Here is a 15,862-nt window from a genome sequence, read left to right on the forward strand (position 1 = left end):
TGAACATCCAACCAGCCCCTAAAGGCAGCATATGCTACACTGAGGGGAGGTGATGCACAGAGAGTGTAATGGCCTAGGGGGCGTCCCCTCCATGTTCCTGACTAGCGCGGTAGAACCACCAGAGAAGAGGACCTTTCGGAAGATCCCATCCCAGGTTTGTCAGCAAGTGTGGGGTGGGCTGGGACAGGGCTCGGGGAGTTTGCTCGGACTGAGGCAAGCTGCTCAACCTGCCACTGCCCATATGGGGAAGACACGTGTGACAGCTGCCATCTTGGCTGAACACCTCCAGAGCTAAAAGCACAAGCAGCTACAGCTTGAGCTCAAGCTCTGAGGTAATCACAGACTCATCCCCTCTGTGAATCAGGCCCAGAGTGGGACTCAGAGTCACATGCTCAGCAGTAGGTGAGACCGGCTGGGCCAGAGACCCAAGAAGACCATTGTGGGATGCCATCCCTGTCTGCCAATGGCTCCCAAGTCTCGGCACTGCCATTTCTTGTTTCCACCATAAGTGATTTTCCATCATAGAAGGGAGGAGGCTCCACATCTGGATGGAGGGGGATGTCTCTCGCTGGGAGGCTGGCTGGGGAATGCTCAGGCAGTGCAGATGCTGCCAGGAAAGCCCTATGCTCACCGAAGAATATCAGGGCCTTGATTTGATGAGCTCCTGGGAACTGGAGACACAACAGACCCAGTTCAGCACAAGGAGTTGTTTCCAGGCTATAGCCTCAGCCTGCATGCATGCAACCTCGCCAGTGACTCTCCCCGTAACACTTACGCACACAAATGGGCTGGGATCCCGACCAGTGGCGGCTGGACTGGCAGACGCGCGAGGGGATCCCTTGGCGTTCATAGCCCCCGTCACATAAGTACTCGCATGTGGCACCGTAGTTATTGCCCTCCGAGGTGCAGCTGAGGTAGCCGTGCTGCGGCGGCTTCAGAACAGGGCAGCGTCTCACTGCAAAAGGGAGAGCAGATGTCAAGGACAAGGGACGCCTAGATCTAGCACTGGCTGTAGTGCTGGAGGAGTGTGGAGTGGGCTAGCCAAGGTGCCTGGAGGCCCTAGGGGGAGTCGGGCCAGGAATGGCCCGAGTGCCCATAGCTCCAATGTCCAAGAGAGCCAGGGATGCAGGATTGGGGAGGTGGCACCCTGTGTCCTGGTATGGCCAGAGGTCATGAGATGGTTAGGGAGAGTGGGAGAAAGTGCCAGGTGTCCTGGAGTGGCTTGGGTTTAGCAGGGTTCTGGTGGTGGCAGAAGCACAGGACCTATAGGTGACACTGATCACATGGGAGACAATGTGCAGGAACCAAAACTTGTTCCCACACATCCTTGGTGTGAGTGCAGCTCCTGAGCCCACACAGGGGAAGAATCGGCTCCTCCAGCCAAGGTGTGAGGGAGCTGGGGTCCCAGGTGCAGCAGGCAACCTGTCCCTTACCTTGGACTCGGACGACGAATTTGCAGCTGGCTCGGTTGTAGGACTGGTCGTAGGCGATATAACGGATAACGTGCTCCCCCTCTGAAAACTCAGATCCAGGTTCTGGGCCCCGCAGTGTCACTCTGGACCCAAAAGACAGAGTTGCTTCAGTGTGAAGTGCATTTCTCCCAGCTGGGCCTTTGGTTTGATCCCTACGAAGTGACTTCAGGGCGACGAAGCCATCGGACCCTGTTTGGGATGGGGGTCCTGCAGCTCTCAGCACTCACCGTTTGATGATGCCATCAGCAGAGTCCTTCACATGGGGTGGGTCCCAGTACACAGTGGCCGTCAGCTTCTCTGGCTCCGCCATCCTCTCTCGTGTCTCCGGGCAACGGATCTTGGGGGGCTCAATATCTGCCCAAGCAAAGCAGAGAGAAACTCCAGGGGAACCACGTGGGGTAGGGCCACAGTACAGGGAGGGTGAGGTTCAGCAATAAACCCTGGGAGGAGCCAGTAAAACCCACGGGGGCAAGGAACTAGGAGAAAGCACAGAGACATGCAATAGTTCCCTCCCTAGGGAAGCTAGCCAGGGTGAACCATACAGACAGCAATGCCCCCTGGGGCAGGGACCCAGAATAACCCACTGAGATGCCATGCCCAGTGTGAGGGAACTAGGACAAAGCATAGGGATATGAGTCGTTCCTTCCATGAGCCAAGCAATCACCTTAAACCAAGGGGAATACAATGCCCCTCTGTGGGGGGATGTAAGCAGGGTAAACCATGGGAAGTAATCTTAGTACAGCAGTCCCTAGTGGAAGGTATTCAGGATTAGCTGGGGTTTGCAATCCCCGGGGGTGAGGGGAGCAGGGATAAATCATGAGGGCAGTAATATCCTCACAGAGCAGGCACTGAGGAGAAACTCTGGGCAATCCTAGTCTCTAGGGCATGTGTGCAGGATGAGCCAGGCTGGCAGTAAGGACAGCAGGGTGAGAATTTACCTACACAGATTGGCTCGCTGCCGCTCCACCGCCCATCCTCCATGCACATCCGGCTGCGGTCACCCTCCAGGTGGTACCCAGGGAGGCAGGAGTAATCACAGTGAGAGTCCAGCAGCACCCCAGCTGAACACTGGTAGGAGCCGCTCATCACTGCCGGCAGCACATGACACCGGACCTCTGTAACAGAACGAGCAGATCCGCTCAGCAGACACAGGAGTGTGGAAATCCCTCTGGCAGGGTAGCACACGCTTCAGGACTGCAGCACCAGGACTGGGGAGGGTTTGGAATGACACAGAACCAGCCAGGGTGGCGTTGAGCTCAGCTGCTCTGGTGTTGGATCATATTAAGGAAGTTCTGTATTAAAATCACAAATGAGTTTGATTCCCCAGAGTTTAAATTCCAGGGTATTACTAATTAAGAGGTCTCTTGGTTTTTGGTACTGTTTCTCTCCCTCTATGTGTGAAACTTGCAAGCTGCTAACTGCGTTAGTACATTCTAAGACAGAGTCTGTTCTCAAAGCAATTCACAGAGAGAGAGACTCAAAGCAATACTCTAACAACAGAAACAGCACCCAGAGACTCCCCGCCCTTTTGTTGTATTAACAATGGTGATTAAAATAGAGATAGAGGATGTATGTGGATGGATGCTTGGTGTGGATAATAACTGAATGATCAGGGAGGTGCCAGCCTAAGAATCCAGTGTCCATCGGCTGAAGAAGGCGTCAAGTGGAAATAACCAGAGGACCCCCGGAGGGCAGACTGGAATCCACCCAACAGCCTCAAGAATGGGAGAACCAAAGAACAAGATAACATCTGGCGGCACGGAGCCGTCAGGAATGTGCCATCTGCTGATAGATTCAGCAACAGCATGATGAAGCAATTCCCATAGACTGGCCTAGGAAGAAATTCCTATAAAAATAGACTCTAAAAAGTGAGAACTTTGGGGTCTGATTCTGCAAACCAACTTCCAGAAGCATCAGATGAGCATCTGACAAGGCCCTGCTCCCTCCTCATGTCCAGGCCACCTGGCCAGTGGCTTGGCATGAGCAACTCTAAGGCTGGTAACTATGATAACAACCTTGCAGAACCTGTGTGTGTGTGTTTGTATGAATGAATGTGTGAATAAATATAAATATGAGATTGAATGGAATGTTATAGCTATAACTAACTGCTTACTATGATTCTTTCTGTATACACAATAAATGTGGTATTTTGCCTTTTTCCCTTTAATAAGATCCTGCTGGTTTTTATTTTATTGGTATAACACTGGGCCCTGGGGTGGCTTGGCTTATAGGGCTCCTGAGTTTTTCTTTCATTCCAGCCCTCATGCAACTTTGTTAACGTGGGGCAATAAACCCCAGGAGAAAGCTGCAGGAGGGGGAGCAGGTCATGGAAATGAAGGGCCTTCCATCCAGGCACTCAGACATTAGTGATGGTTGTAGGACTTAGGCAGGGTGATCTTGAAAGAGCCTGTAATGGCATGTCTATCCCCACACTGGCAAAGAAAGAGTTAACTGGAGCCAGAGAGCAATTAGTGCTCCAGTTGTATCTGGCCCAGCTGAGAGCAGCTGGGTAATAAAGAAAGAAAGGAGCTTAAGGCAGGAGACCATGGAAAGAACAGGTAGTGGGGTCCTTTCTGCAGAGGGGAGCCTAGCCGAGGGTTAGGAGAGACAGTGGGAAGCCACAGGAGAGGAGCAAGCTCCTGGAGTGATCCTGGACAAAATGGGGGAGGGATAGCTCAGTGGTTTGAGCATTGTGCTAAACCCAGGGTTGTGAGTTCAATCCTTAAGGGGGCCATTTAGGGATCTGGGACAAAAATTGGGGATTGGTCCTGCTTTGAGCAGGGGGTTGGACTAGATGATCTCCTGAGGTCCCTTCCCACCCTGATATTCCATGATTCTGTGACCCAGGAACCCCTCCATCCCAGGTAGCAAGGGGGGGGTACAGGAATCTCCTGATTCTGGTATGTACCTTCTGCCAGGTCAGGTCTTAAATGATAGCCAGAGCCATGATGGCCATTAAGTTTGTTGTGAAATATCTTTTATAGGCTGAAAATACATTCTCAAAGTCTGTATCAAGGCAGAGTTGGCAAACAGCCTTTCTGTTAGACATGTGAATTAAACACTGTCAGCCACCACAGCGGAAGCGCTATTTACATACAAAGTCAAGGGGCGGGGGCAGGAGGGGGATGTGAAATCAACAGGGAGGTAGTATATGGGAGAACAAGCCACTGGGATTATCCTGGTTCTAGCACAGACAATGAACTTTGGGGATATAAGGAGAAGGCAAGGAAGACACTCCTTGATCCTGTACCTAGGAAGTAATGGGCAGCATGATGACATTTGTGAAAACTGGATCCAAACCCAAGTTCGCTGAAAGGCTGCAAAGAACATTCAGGGTGAGATAACACACTAATCTTCTGTCTAAAGAAGTTTAAGTTAAATTTAGTCTCTAGAAATCGAGTTAAGATTTTGTTTTATATGTAATCCTTTTGTTTCCACTATTCTCACTCACTATCTCTTGGCTCTTGAATCTGTGATGGTAAACTTATCATTGTTTGCACTGTCAATATATCTTAGTGCTGGGGTATTGCTCAAGTAGCTGATCCTGAGCCGAATCATTCAAGCTCGTGTGTGCACTGTTCCCTTGGGGCAGCAGATCTGGTATTTCTGTGAGCATTTGGTGGAGGAAGAGCTGGACACCACAAGGGAATGCTTCAAAGGGGCTCAAGGACTGGGGTACACCTATTGTTAGCCTGCCAGGCAAAGTAAGGGCTGGTATAGCCTGGAGAAGAGTGCTTGGATGGCTGACAGGCTGGTGGTAACAGGAAGCTGGCACCTAGTTAAGCCCAAGCACATCTCCCTCCCAGTGCAGGCAGGGGGAGTAAAAAGGTGATTCCCAGTCCTGGGCACCCTGAGAACCATCACAGACCCAAGGAGGTAGGACCTGGGGTCAGGTTTCTGGTGGAAAGAGACCCGGACACAGAGAGCCTAGGGAGAGGCAGGTGGGAGCTGGGGGTCCAGGGAGAAAGAACTCTCCAGAGCCCAGGAAGGTGTGGGGACAGGGCCCAGACCCAAACCAAGGTAGGAAGTTCCAGGGAGGCAACAAGGATGCTGAGGAAGCAAAGCTTAGCTGCCAGCTTCAGGATCCCTGTGCTGGAACCCAGAGTAGAGGAAGGGTCTAGGTTCCCCTACCAGCCACCAAGGAAGGTGGGTTGAAAGCCCCTGAGGTAAGGGGTGGAAAGACTGAGCCCAGAGTCAGGGCGGAAGGCCTGCTGTAAGGTCACTGGACTATTGTCACTGACTCTGTTACCCAGAACAGGACCTGGGGGAGGCTAAGCCACAAGAAGAAGCCGAGCACCACAGGAGTGCTAAAGGAGAGACTGCTAGGCCGTACCCAGCCAGGAGTGGGTGCACTGGCCAGTAAGTCACTGTTCTACAGAGCCCAAAGCGCTTTACAAGCTGCGCACTGCAGTGGTTCTCAGCGTATGGTCCAGGGTGTTGCTTGGAGCCTTTCTGGGTGCCTGGTAGAGGGGCTGCTGCCCCAGCAGGTGCCATCTGTCAGTCTCCAATGCGGTATCGCCACCCCAAGCATTCAGAAACGAGTCTGGCTTAGAAATCATGAGAGCTTTTAAAAGAATAATAGCTACTGGTTCCTGAGCCCTAAGGGTGTGCCTGGGTCACGTTCTGCCGCTTTTCTCCCCAACCAGGAGGGCTGGGACCCTATGTTTTTAATGAAAGCTGAGAGTGTCTCCTAATCACACGAGTCCCGGAGCTGCGGCTTTAAGACAAACATCAAATATCAGGAGACTTGTGATAAAATCATGAGAGTCAGCGACATTGTCACTGTAGTTTCCTGTTGAGGACAGCTCAGGTCAGGACTCCTTTAGGGCTTCCAGGCTTTGGTTTTGACCAATGCAATTTTAAAAAGCCCTACTTCACCCTGCCCCCTGCGCAGATGCTTCATGTCTCGCTTCAGCAGGCTCTTCCTTTGATGTAAAATGAAATGCGATTGCAACTGATGCAACACCAGAGCCCCGGGCTGGGCAGCAAATAAGCAAGAGACTAGAGCAGGCAGCGAGCAGAGATCAGGTCCTAATGGACATGAAGTGCTGCACCCAGCACAGACACCAAACAGTCTCTCCCGGTTGCCTCTGTCGTGTAGCCCAGCACTAGTCACCATCAGGACAGCATGCTCACACACACTGGAACATTCATGCACGCCCCTTCCCATGCAGGACTTACGTCTGCAGTAGGCGGTGCCAGACCAGCGCCGGCTCGGCAAGCACTGCACTGACCTCCGTCCTATTAGCCGGAAGCCTCGATCGCATGAGAGTTCGCAGCGCGTCCCCAGGCTGCTGCGGTAATTCCCTCCCCTGGGGGAGTAGCAGGTCGCCTCTCCGTGGTGGACATTTAATGGATAGCACCACTGGGGAACTAAGGAGAGACCGAGAAAGGAGGGGAGATGTTGGTGCTAAATATTCAGATGGGCTAGTCTAGCTGGGCAAACTGTGCCTCACTTTCAGGGTCTTGAGGTAGCATGAGGCCCAGATGAGGGGCAGCCCAGCATCAGTCCCGGTGGCCAGGGGCACCCTTCTATGGGCATCTAGGGAGCCATGGGGAAAGCTTGGGATGACTTCCCCTGGCCTGGTGGAAAGTCAGTGTGCAACTGTTACCTCGATAGTCCAGGGCAGGAGCTTGGGGAGCCTCTTCCACGTACACTTCATTGTTGTACCTCTCAGTAGCATGGTAGCCAGAACCTAGTGGGAGGAGAAAATGGTGAGGTGGGGTCTCAACCTGAGTGTCGTGCTTCTGCATCCCACCCCTGACTCTCCCTCAGAGTAGCATATGAGGTGCTGGGGTTCTGCAGAGAAATGGTGATAGGAGCTGCATTGATGTTGGGCTCTAGGGAATTATCCCTCTCTGGAACTCCTGGAAAGAGACTTGCTCCCTGGGCAACATCTGCTTCCTACAGCAATGCCTGCCAGTGTGGGGCCTCCCTCAGGGGAAACATCTATGGACCCTGGCTTCCCGCTCAGCATTCACAGCCCTTGTTAAGTTACTGTCTCCATCCCCCTGGCAACTTGAAATGCCCATCTCCTCTCAGGTTCCTTGGTACCCGAGAATGGTGTGCTGAGGCAGACACTAGACTGAGAGGAGGAGCAGGAAGGCCTGTATTGCCACAGCCTGGGGAGGTAAAATACAGCCATTCAGAGCTGGTAGCACTTCACACCCACTCTGCACTGGTGTGAACAACTGCCTGAGGTGCAGGGCCAGGGACAATCAGGTCTGAGGGGTGCGCAGCCATGGGTGCTATCAGATGACAGTGGTCATGTATTACATCCACCGTGCATGGGTAAACCGCTGCATCAGCAGCAGGCCTAGAGTCCTGCATGGATTGGCTGCTGGAGCAGTTTGGGGGTTGTGCTCCTTTCTTGTTGACACTTGATTATCTCGCTCTGTCCCAGTCCCTATCCCAGCTCCTCCACAGACAGGGCCCCAGCTAAACGCTGAGGAGGGAGAAAGCTCTGCCCTCAGCTGGCAGTGACGTGGTTTGTGCGGCTGGCACTGTTCAGCAGACTAAACAGCCTGGTGTGCCAGGCTCATTAATGACAGGAAGTGGGTGTCGGAGCAGAGCACAGCTGAACAGGGGACAACTCAGTCCTTTCATGAACAAAATTCCAGGAAGTCCCTCCCATCGCTTCCCTCTCACGTCCCCTGCCACGGAGTTATAAGGCAAGTGGTGGGAAGAACAGGATTGGGCCCCCACTCCTGTGCGACTCAGCAAAGGGCGCCCCCACCATGCCAGGGCTGGGGCGCATGCAGACATCCAGAGCTGAATGAACACAGAGACCGAACTTCCCTCTTAGCCATGGCCAGTAGTGGATGCATTTGAGCCCCAATGAATGAAATGGGCTGACTAGTGGCATTCTTGAGCTGTGAGCTCACCTTTCAGCTGGATTTCCTCTCATTCCTGACTCTCTCTTTCCCTCTCCACTCCAGTGACTGCATGTGAGCGTGCTCGATTTTGCTCCTATTTTTAGTGCCTGTGCCCCATGCATCATTTCTGTATTAGCCTCAAAACCAAATGTCTGTGCTAAGCAGGATCCCACATGTTTCTCTACAAGTTTGGCATGCAGGCTCCCTTGAGGAAGGAGCGGGGAAAGGAAACTCCAGCTCAGAGTGACCAGGGAGAGTGCATTGTCTTGGCCTCCAGGAGAGGAGCTCTACAGGCTCTAGGGGAGCAGGGTAAGTCTTACTGAGATCCGCTCATACCCTCCACTGACCCACACTCAATCCAGAGACTTGCCTTCTCTTTTGCTCTCCCTCCCCTGCTGCAGTGCTGATGGGTGGGGGATGAAAGGAGAGGGGTTGTCACCTCAGCGCACTCCATCCACCAGCCCCTCTGAAGAGCCTCCATGTTGGGGGAAACTTTATGAACCATAATAATACAACTCCCCCTACCCCTTTCTGATCCCCAATTAAACTGCCCTGTTTCTCTGACCCACTCATTTCTACAGAGCCCTTCACCCACTTCATACATGCAGTGCTACTGAACCGCACCCACCTCTGGGCACCCACCCAGCATGCAGGGAGCCTCCGTAGGGGAAGACAGTGGCTAGAACATTGAGACAAACCACCTACTATGCTGCAAAGTGCTGTGAGATCTTTGACATCCACCCTATGCAGCCAGTACCTCAGTTTTTAAGGCTCACACACAGCAAAGCGCGTGGAACTCAATATATCTACCTCATAGGAAGGATGGGCTGACTTAGCCCTGCTGGGATCTGAATGTGTGGTTTCAGGGAGTCTTGTTATTATAAACCTGATGCTGAGGCCACAGACCCATCCCCTCAAGGAGAGAGTGACGCATCCTCAGTCTGTATTTATTCAGTGATATCATGGCTCAGTATGAATCAGGCAGAGAGCAGAGGCTGAGACAACAAAACAGGGAGGATCTATCGGTGCAAGGATGAGCCGGGGTGGGAACTGAGACCAGTCTAATGCATTTGGGGGGGTCAAAGTTCTCCAGGGGGCTGCAGAGGCCTTTACGGTGTTGGGGAGGAGGTCTGGGCTCTTGAGAGCCCCTCCCATGCTAACCTGGCAATGGTTTGTAGCTGGGATGCTGGGAGAGAGAGTTTGGTTTCTATAGCAAACAAGTTGAGGGGTTGTAAGTGGGCAGGTTAGCCAAGGATGGGAAGAAGCTTGGGTTTTGGTCTGTGCAGCTGTTCCAGACAAACAATCACCTGCCAAAGGCTCCCGAAGGAGCTGAAGGCATGTGGAAAAGTTCAGTTCCTGCCACCGTGGCTGGAATGGGGGAAGTTTGTTATTTACTCCTCTCTGGATGTTTTCCTAACCCCAGCGCTGGGTCTGTCTCTTCCCTTCCCCACCTCCTGCAGAGAGACGCCAGGGCCCTCTCTGAGCAATCATGTCAACCTCCCAGGGTAGGTTTGTCTTTTGTTATCCAGCTCCTCCCTCGTCTCCTAACCCAAACCTGCTCCCTGGCACTCAGCAAACCGCTGCCCTCAGGGCAGGTCCACGTTAAGTGATGCTTTAGTTGACTCTCCCTGCCACCCTCACAAGGAGAGAGAGCGCACCTTGCTGAGGTTCCTCTGGCCTGCATCAGTAGGCCTTTAACCTGTTCTAAACTGGGTCACCTTTCCCAGGGTGCCTAGAGGAAAAGGGGTCCTGGGATTTGGCTGCCAGGCTGAACTCAATCCTTTATTCCAGCAAACTCAGAGCTTCCCACCATGCTCCTTTCCCCCTTCCTCCTTCACCAAACTCCCCTAGTGTTCCCAGCTATGAACTGCACCTGCTTCCCTCTGCTCTACTCATTTACTCATAGCCCCCACAAAGAAGAAAAGCAGCTTCTCCTGTGCCCTGAGAGAGGCCTGCTCGCCCCTGTTGATTCCTCACTTCCTTGTAGCACCAGCTGCTGTTGACTAACTCCCCTGTGCTGGGTGGACACTGACCTTCATACCATGTTGATGACACCAGCCTGGTGAGGAAGAGCAGCAGGAGTGGTGCTTCTCCTTGTGCCATTCTAGCATGTGGAGTGGGCCTGGGCCACGGGAGCTAGCACCTTGCCTGGTAGTGCACTCTGATGTTAGCAGGCAGGCTGCAGCCCGGAGAGCCCAGCAGGCAGCACTGTAGACTGGTACCTAGAATAAAGGGAAGTGGGTTTAAAACAGAACAACCCCTGGCCATTGGTGTGTTATTGACCCACACATTCTTGTATTCTCCCCTAGCTTTGTTCTCCAGTCCATGCTGGTCAGATCCAGATTTTTCCCTAGTATTGTCCATCCTAAGCATGCAAAAATCCTGAGTCAGATCCCTTGCAAGCATGAGTCGCTTAAAAATCATGAGATTTTGAAAAATAAATTCTGGGCCCTTTTTATGTGCCTTCTGGGCTTTGTGAGCCTCCAGGGAGTCATGTTTTCAAGCTTTTCTCTGCAACCAGGAGGGCTAGAAACTTCCTTTTAAAAAAATGAAAGGGAAAGTCCCCCAAGCTTTCAGAAATGCCCCCAGAACCATGAGACTCGTGTTAAAATCATGAGCGTTAGCAACACTGTTTTCCACTGAGTCAAGGGCTATTTAACGTGGAGGAAATTCATGCTGAAATTAGAAAGGAGTAAAACTTGTTGCTAACTCCCAAGTGAGTAGTTTGAGACCAGGCCCCAGGGTTCTGATAAGTGACTCTAATCTGAGCCCATTTCTAGCTGAAATTCACCAAAATCTAGAGCACATGCAGATGTTATTTATTGGAATCAAAGGACCCAATTCACCATTGCCCTACAGCTTGTGCGATCATTTGCACCATTGCAGTGAGTGGAAAGGCAACTGGATCAGAGTGTGAGTGTTTAACATCCATCCGCTTGGTGCTAGTGTGAAGGACTGCACCAGGCAAAGGGGGATCAGGCCCCATATGAACAGACAGAAAAATGTGGGGTATGGGAGGGGGGAGGATAAACCTTCAAGAGAAGAGGCCAGCTAAATATACTGATTAGTAACACATCGGTCCAGAGCACGAAAGAAGGGATTTTCTGGAGAAGGGCCTTGCTCTAGACAGCATGGGGAGAGTTTCTTTGTGACTGACTCTCCAGGTTTGTTTGCTGTCTGAGTTAGAGGTACCACAAGTCCTCCTTTTCTTTTTAGGATTCAGTCAGTGCAAAGCCTGAAGGCAGATCCGGTGAGTGAGGGCAGGTGTTAGGGCCAAGACAGAGGAGCAAACGTTATTTACAGACGGCTTGACTGGAACAGGCGTGGGGGAAAAAAAATGTGTTCACTATTTACTGTGGCTTCAGGTCAGTGCTATTGCAACAGAATAAGTGCAAGGGAAATGCATGAGGGAGGGAAAACTGGGGTATAGGACAGAGGGAGGGGAAGGAGGGCAGACAATGAAAGAGAATGAGATGGGGGAGAGACACATAGACAGACTGATTGGTTACCAGGAGATCTTTACTCAGAAACTGGGGGTTGGCTGGGTGAGGAACCTCTAACAAACACAGAGAAGTAGCCAGGCAGACTGAGCAGCAGATTGACAAGCAGCTTTTGAGTAGAAAAACAAAACAAGATAGAAATTCCTGCTCCCTGTTGGTGATGCTGATCTGTATACTCCCCACCCCCACATTTCTATTGTTCCAAGTCCTCCCTCTAGCTCATATCGCTCTAGGGTTTTCCACCATGCTCATCACCATAATACCTGACCCCTCTGGAGCCTTCTCTATATAAAGGAGCCTGTCCTGTCACTGGCAACAGTTCAATGTCCCCTAAGTCTTTACCTGCTATATTAGTGAGTCTTACAGCCAACTGCTGGGATCCTTTCCCTGCCTCTGCTGGAGGAAGGTGCCTGGAGGGAGGCTTGTCACACAGCATGCAGGAACATCTGTCTATCCTCAGCTCCAGGGGAAGACTGATAGGCGGTGTAGCTTAGTTGAAAAGCTTTCTGTGTCCACGCTCCCTGGGTCCCTTTCCCTTGTGGATAGAAGTCAAATGGCTGGTTAAAGCAGATCTTACCTGCCTCACTGCTGCTCCCTCTCCTTGCCTTCTCTCTCCTCTCAGCCTGTTCAGGAAACTTGTGCTTTAACTTTCCCAAAGTGTGTGGTTTGTTCCTGCATCCTCCAAGACTCAGCTAACACTGCCCAGATGTTCTGCTGTCTGCATCTGCCAGACGTTTCCTTAAAGCTGTACTGTCCCCCAGAGAGGAGGGGAAGAAAAGAGAGAAGGCTAGGGAGGAGGCCCCGAACCGTGGCTGAAGGGCTGTCACCCTATGCAGAGATCTAAGCAGCTAATCTACCCACTGAAGACCAAATGTGGGCAGGATGGTGCCTCTCTCCTTGGCCTGCAGCCCATAGAGCAATTGCTACTGTAGCTAAGCCTGAGTCTAGGATGTGGAATACTAAAGGTTGCAGATTTCATGACTCAGCATGAGCAGGCTCTGCAATCCAGGGTACAGCAGAGCAACACTTCATAGGCTCCACAGAGGGAAAGCCACATGGGAGCCACTTTACTTCTGGCTGCACCCTTCTCAAATCCACGCCTAAAGCCAAGGATCAGGGTGGAAGGAGCACAGGCTTCCAAAGCATGCAGTGTCTGATATTGGGTTGGGCGATCTAACCCATTTCATGTAATCATTTGGGCTGCGGCTTACCTTTTGTACACTAGGGGCCAAATTCTTTGCAGGTGTAAATTGATGCCAGTTTACACAAGCAGAAAAGCTGGCCCCAAGACTTTTTTTCATTGGAGCCATTTAAAGATTTAGCAGCTTCGAAACACTTCCCACATGCCCTTCCAAGGTAGGTTACTTTGATCATCTTTATTCCCATTTATACAGATGGACAAACCTCAGAGAGTTGCCCAAAGCCATGGAGGACATGAGCATCAGTGGAATTCAGAAGCTCCCAGCTGTCCTGTGCTCCGATCACTAGACTGTGCTGAATACATCTGATCAATCTGGTTCTTATAAATCCAGGGCATAGGGCAGACGCTCTGACAGGATGCTACAAATGTCTACTAGTCACCATTAATATGATGGCCCCTGAACTACTGTCAGAGGGGCATGACACTGCTGCAAATTAAGAGAGAGAAGAGGAGACTAGAGGGCTGCTGGCAGATATCTAGAAATGAATCTAGTCACCTACAGCATAAGTAGTTTCTATACTATTATTTCATAGCCATGGTCAGTAAGATGTTCTTCTCCTCTGCAAATCCTAACCAATGGAACTCCTCCACGTAGAAGTCTGCTGACTAGCTCAGAGTGCCTCCAGCTGGCTCTGGAGGTAACAGTTTCTAGCTGTGAGTAAAAAGAAAAGGAGTACTTGTGGCACCTTAGAGACTAACCAATTTATTTGAGCATAAGCTTTCGTGAGCTACAGCTCACTTCATCGGATGCATACTGTGGAAACTGCAGAAGACATTATATACACAGAGACCATGAAACAATACCTCCTCCCACCCCACTCTTCTGCTGGTAATAGCTTATCTAAAGTGATCACTCTCCTTACAATGTGTATGATAATCAAGTTGGGCCATTTCCAGCACAAATCCAGGTTTTCTCCCCCCCCACCCCCATACACACACAAACTCACTCTCCTGCTGGTAATAGTTCATAAATTGGTTAGTCTCTAAGGTACCACAAGTACTCCTTTTCTTAGTTCATCCAAAGTGACCACTCTCCTTACAATGTGCATGATAATCAAGGTGGGCCATTTCCAGCACAAATCCAGGTTATCATGCACATTGTCGGGAGAGTGGTCACTTTGGATGAACTATTACCAGCAGGAGAGTGAGTTTGTGTGTGTATGGGGGTGGGGGGGTGAGAAAACCTGGATTTGTGCTGGAAATGGCCCACCTTGATTTTCATGCACATTGTAAGGAGAGTGGTCACTTTGGATAAGCTATTACCAGCAGGAGAGTGAGTTTGTGTGTGTGGTTTTTGGAAAAAGGGGGGGGGGGTGAGAAAACCTGGATTTGTGCTGGAAATGGCCCAACTTGATTATCATACACATTGTAAAGAAAGTGGTCACTTTGGATGGGCTATTACCAGCAGGAGAGTGGGGTGGGAGGAGGTATTGTTTCATGGTCTCTGTGTATATAATGTCTTCTGCAGTTTCCACAGTATGCATCCGATGAAGTGAGCTGTAGCTCACGAAAGCTTATGCTCAAATAAATTGGTTAGTCTCTAAGGTGCCACAAGTCCTCCTTTTCTTTTTGCGAATACAGACTAACAGGGCTGTTACTCTGATAGCTGTGAGTAGTTTGCAGTCTTCACAGAGTAGGCTGATTGAATTTGGAGGGTGACAGAGTCAAAGTGGCTGCCTTTCAAACAATGTCCCAGTCAGATGTTTGTGGTGCTGCAAGTGGTATGTAATCAGGCCCTGTGCTCATCCTATGTGGTGAAAGGCTGCAGGAAATGTATGGGTACTTTACTGAAAGTACTCATTAATGTCCCTCTCCGAGAAAGCAAGCTGCCAGCAACATTCAAACAAGCTACAGTTTAGATGTGCTCTAGAAAACAACTGTGAGCACACTAGTATACTAAATGGCTGTTATCCAGTCTCTGACCTCCCTTGCTGGGAAAATTCACTGAGAAGGTTGCCCTAGGCCAACTGAAACAATATTTGAAATCCCCAGGATCCTTAGAGCCTATCTAATTCAGTTTAGGAGTGGGCCACAGCCCAGAAATGGTGCTCAGATTCCACCATGATGAGTGTGGTATAAACAAACACATAGACAAAATAGGGGAAATTGCTGTGGTTGATGATCTCCTCAGGGCAGTGGTCAAAAGCCAGGTCTTTTATGACATGGCGTGATTTTTTTCAGTGCTCTTGGATCATCGGGTATTGCTAACATGGCTGAATGATCTGGCAGGGTGGAAAGGAGTCCCTGCAGAGTGGTTCCACTCAATGCTTTCCAAAGGATCCCAGAGGGGAAGTGATGGGTGACTGCTTCTCCTCTCTGAAGGCTCCCAACTCTGGGGACCCACAGGTTACAAACCTGTCACCTCTCCTTTCCAACGTCTACATAAAGCTAGTGGTTGGGACTGTGGGAAAGTGCTGGTGTCAGTGTCATCCTATGCTGGTGATAATTCTCACTTCTAGGTCTCCTTTTCATGATGATCATTGATAGACTTATCCAATGCCTGACAGAAACTAGGATGTACAGAAAAGCCAGCTGGCTGCAGTTTAAACCAGACAAGATACAGCTGATGCTGATTAGCAGAGGCAAGTATTTAGAGGACCTACCAAAGCCTATAGGTACTCCAACACCTGGGATGGTCTGTGGTCCAATGCTGTTGCTAGAGCCTTCATTGCTCTTAGCTTCTCCATGATTGCACTGGCCACCAGAACAGCAGTCTCGCTGAGAGCCAGCAAAGACACTGTGCCCCCTCCTCTCAAATGCAGATCTCACCTCAATCATCCATGCCACTGTGACCTCTCAGCTGAACTATAACA

General features: G+C 50.8%; 1 protein-coding gene across 1 annotated transcript in view; it reads right to left on the reverse strand.

The window, feature by feature from the left end:
• Positions 1 to 12,598, reverse strand: part of SRPX2 (sushi repeat containing protein X-linked 2) — a 17,511-nt gene extending 4,913 nt beyond the window's left edge. Inside the window, exons 1-8 of the mRNA XM_073360842.1 lie at positions 12,426 to 12,598; positions 10,382 to 10,570; positions 7,085 to 7,168; positions 6,654 to 6,845; positions 2,411 to 2,587; positions 1,700 to 1,826; positions 1,434 to 1,555; positions 776 to 955 (exon numbers count right to left, since the gene is read on the reverse strand). Coding sequence (XP_073216943.1) covers positions 776 to 955; positions 1,434 to 1,555; positions 1,700 to 1,826; positions 2,411 to 2,587; positions 6,654 to 6,845; positions 7,085 to 7,168; positions 10,382 to 10,451 — 952 coding nt within the window. The 5' untranslated portion in view covers positions 10,452 to 10,570; positions 12,426 to 12,598. The remainder of the gene's footprint in view (positions 1 to 775; positions 956 to 1,433; positions 1,556 to 1,699; positions 1,827 to 2,410; positions 2,588 to 6,653; positions 6,846 to 7,084; positions 7,169 to 10,381; positions 10,571 to 12,425) is intronic.
• Positions 12,599 to 15,862: the final 3,264 nt, after the last annotated feature.

The sequence above is a fragment of the Lepidochelys kempii genome, chromosome 9 (assembly GCF_965140265.1).
Source record: "Lepidochelys kempii isolate rLepKem1 chromosome 9, rLepKem1.hap2, whole genome shotgun sequence".
Classification (NCBI taxonomy): domain Eukaryota; kingdom Metazoa; phylum Chordata; order Testudines; family Cheloniidae; genus Lepidochelys; species Lepidochelys kempii.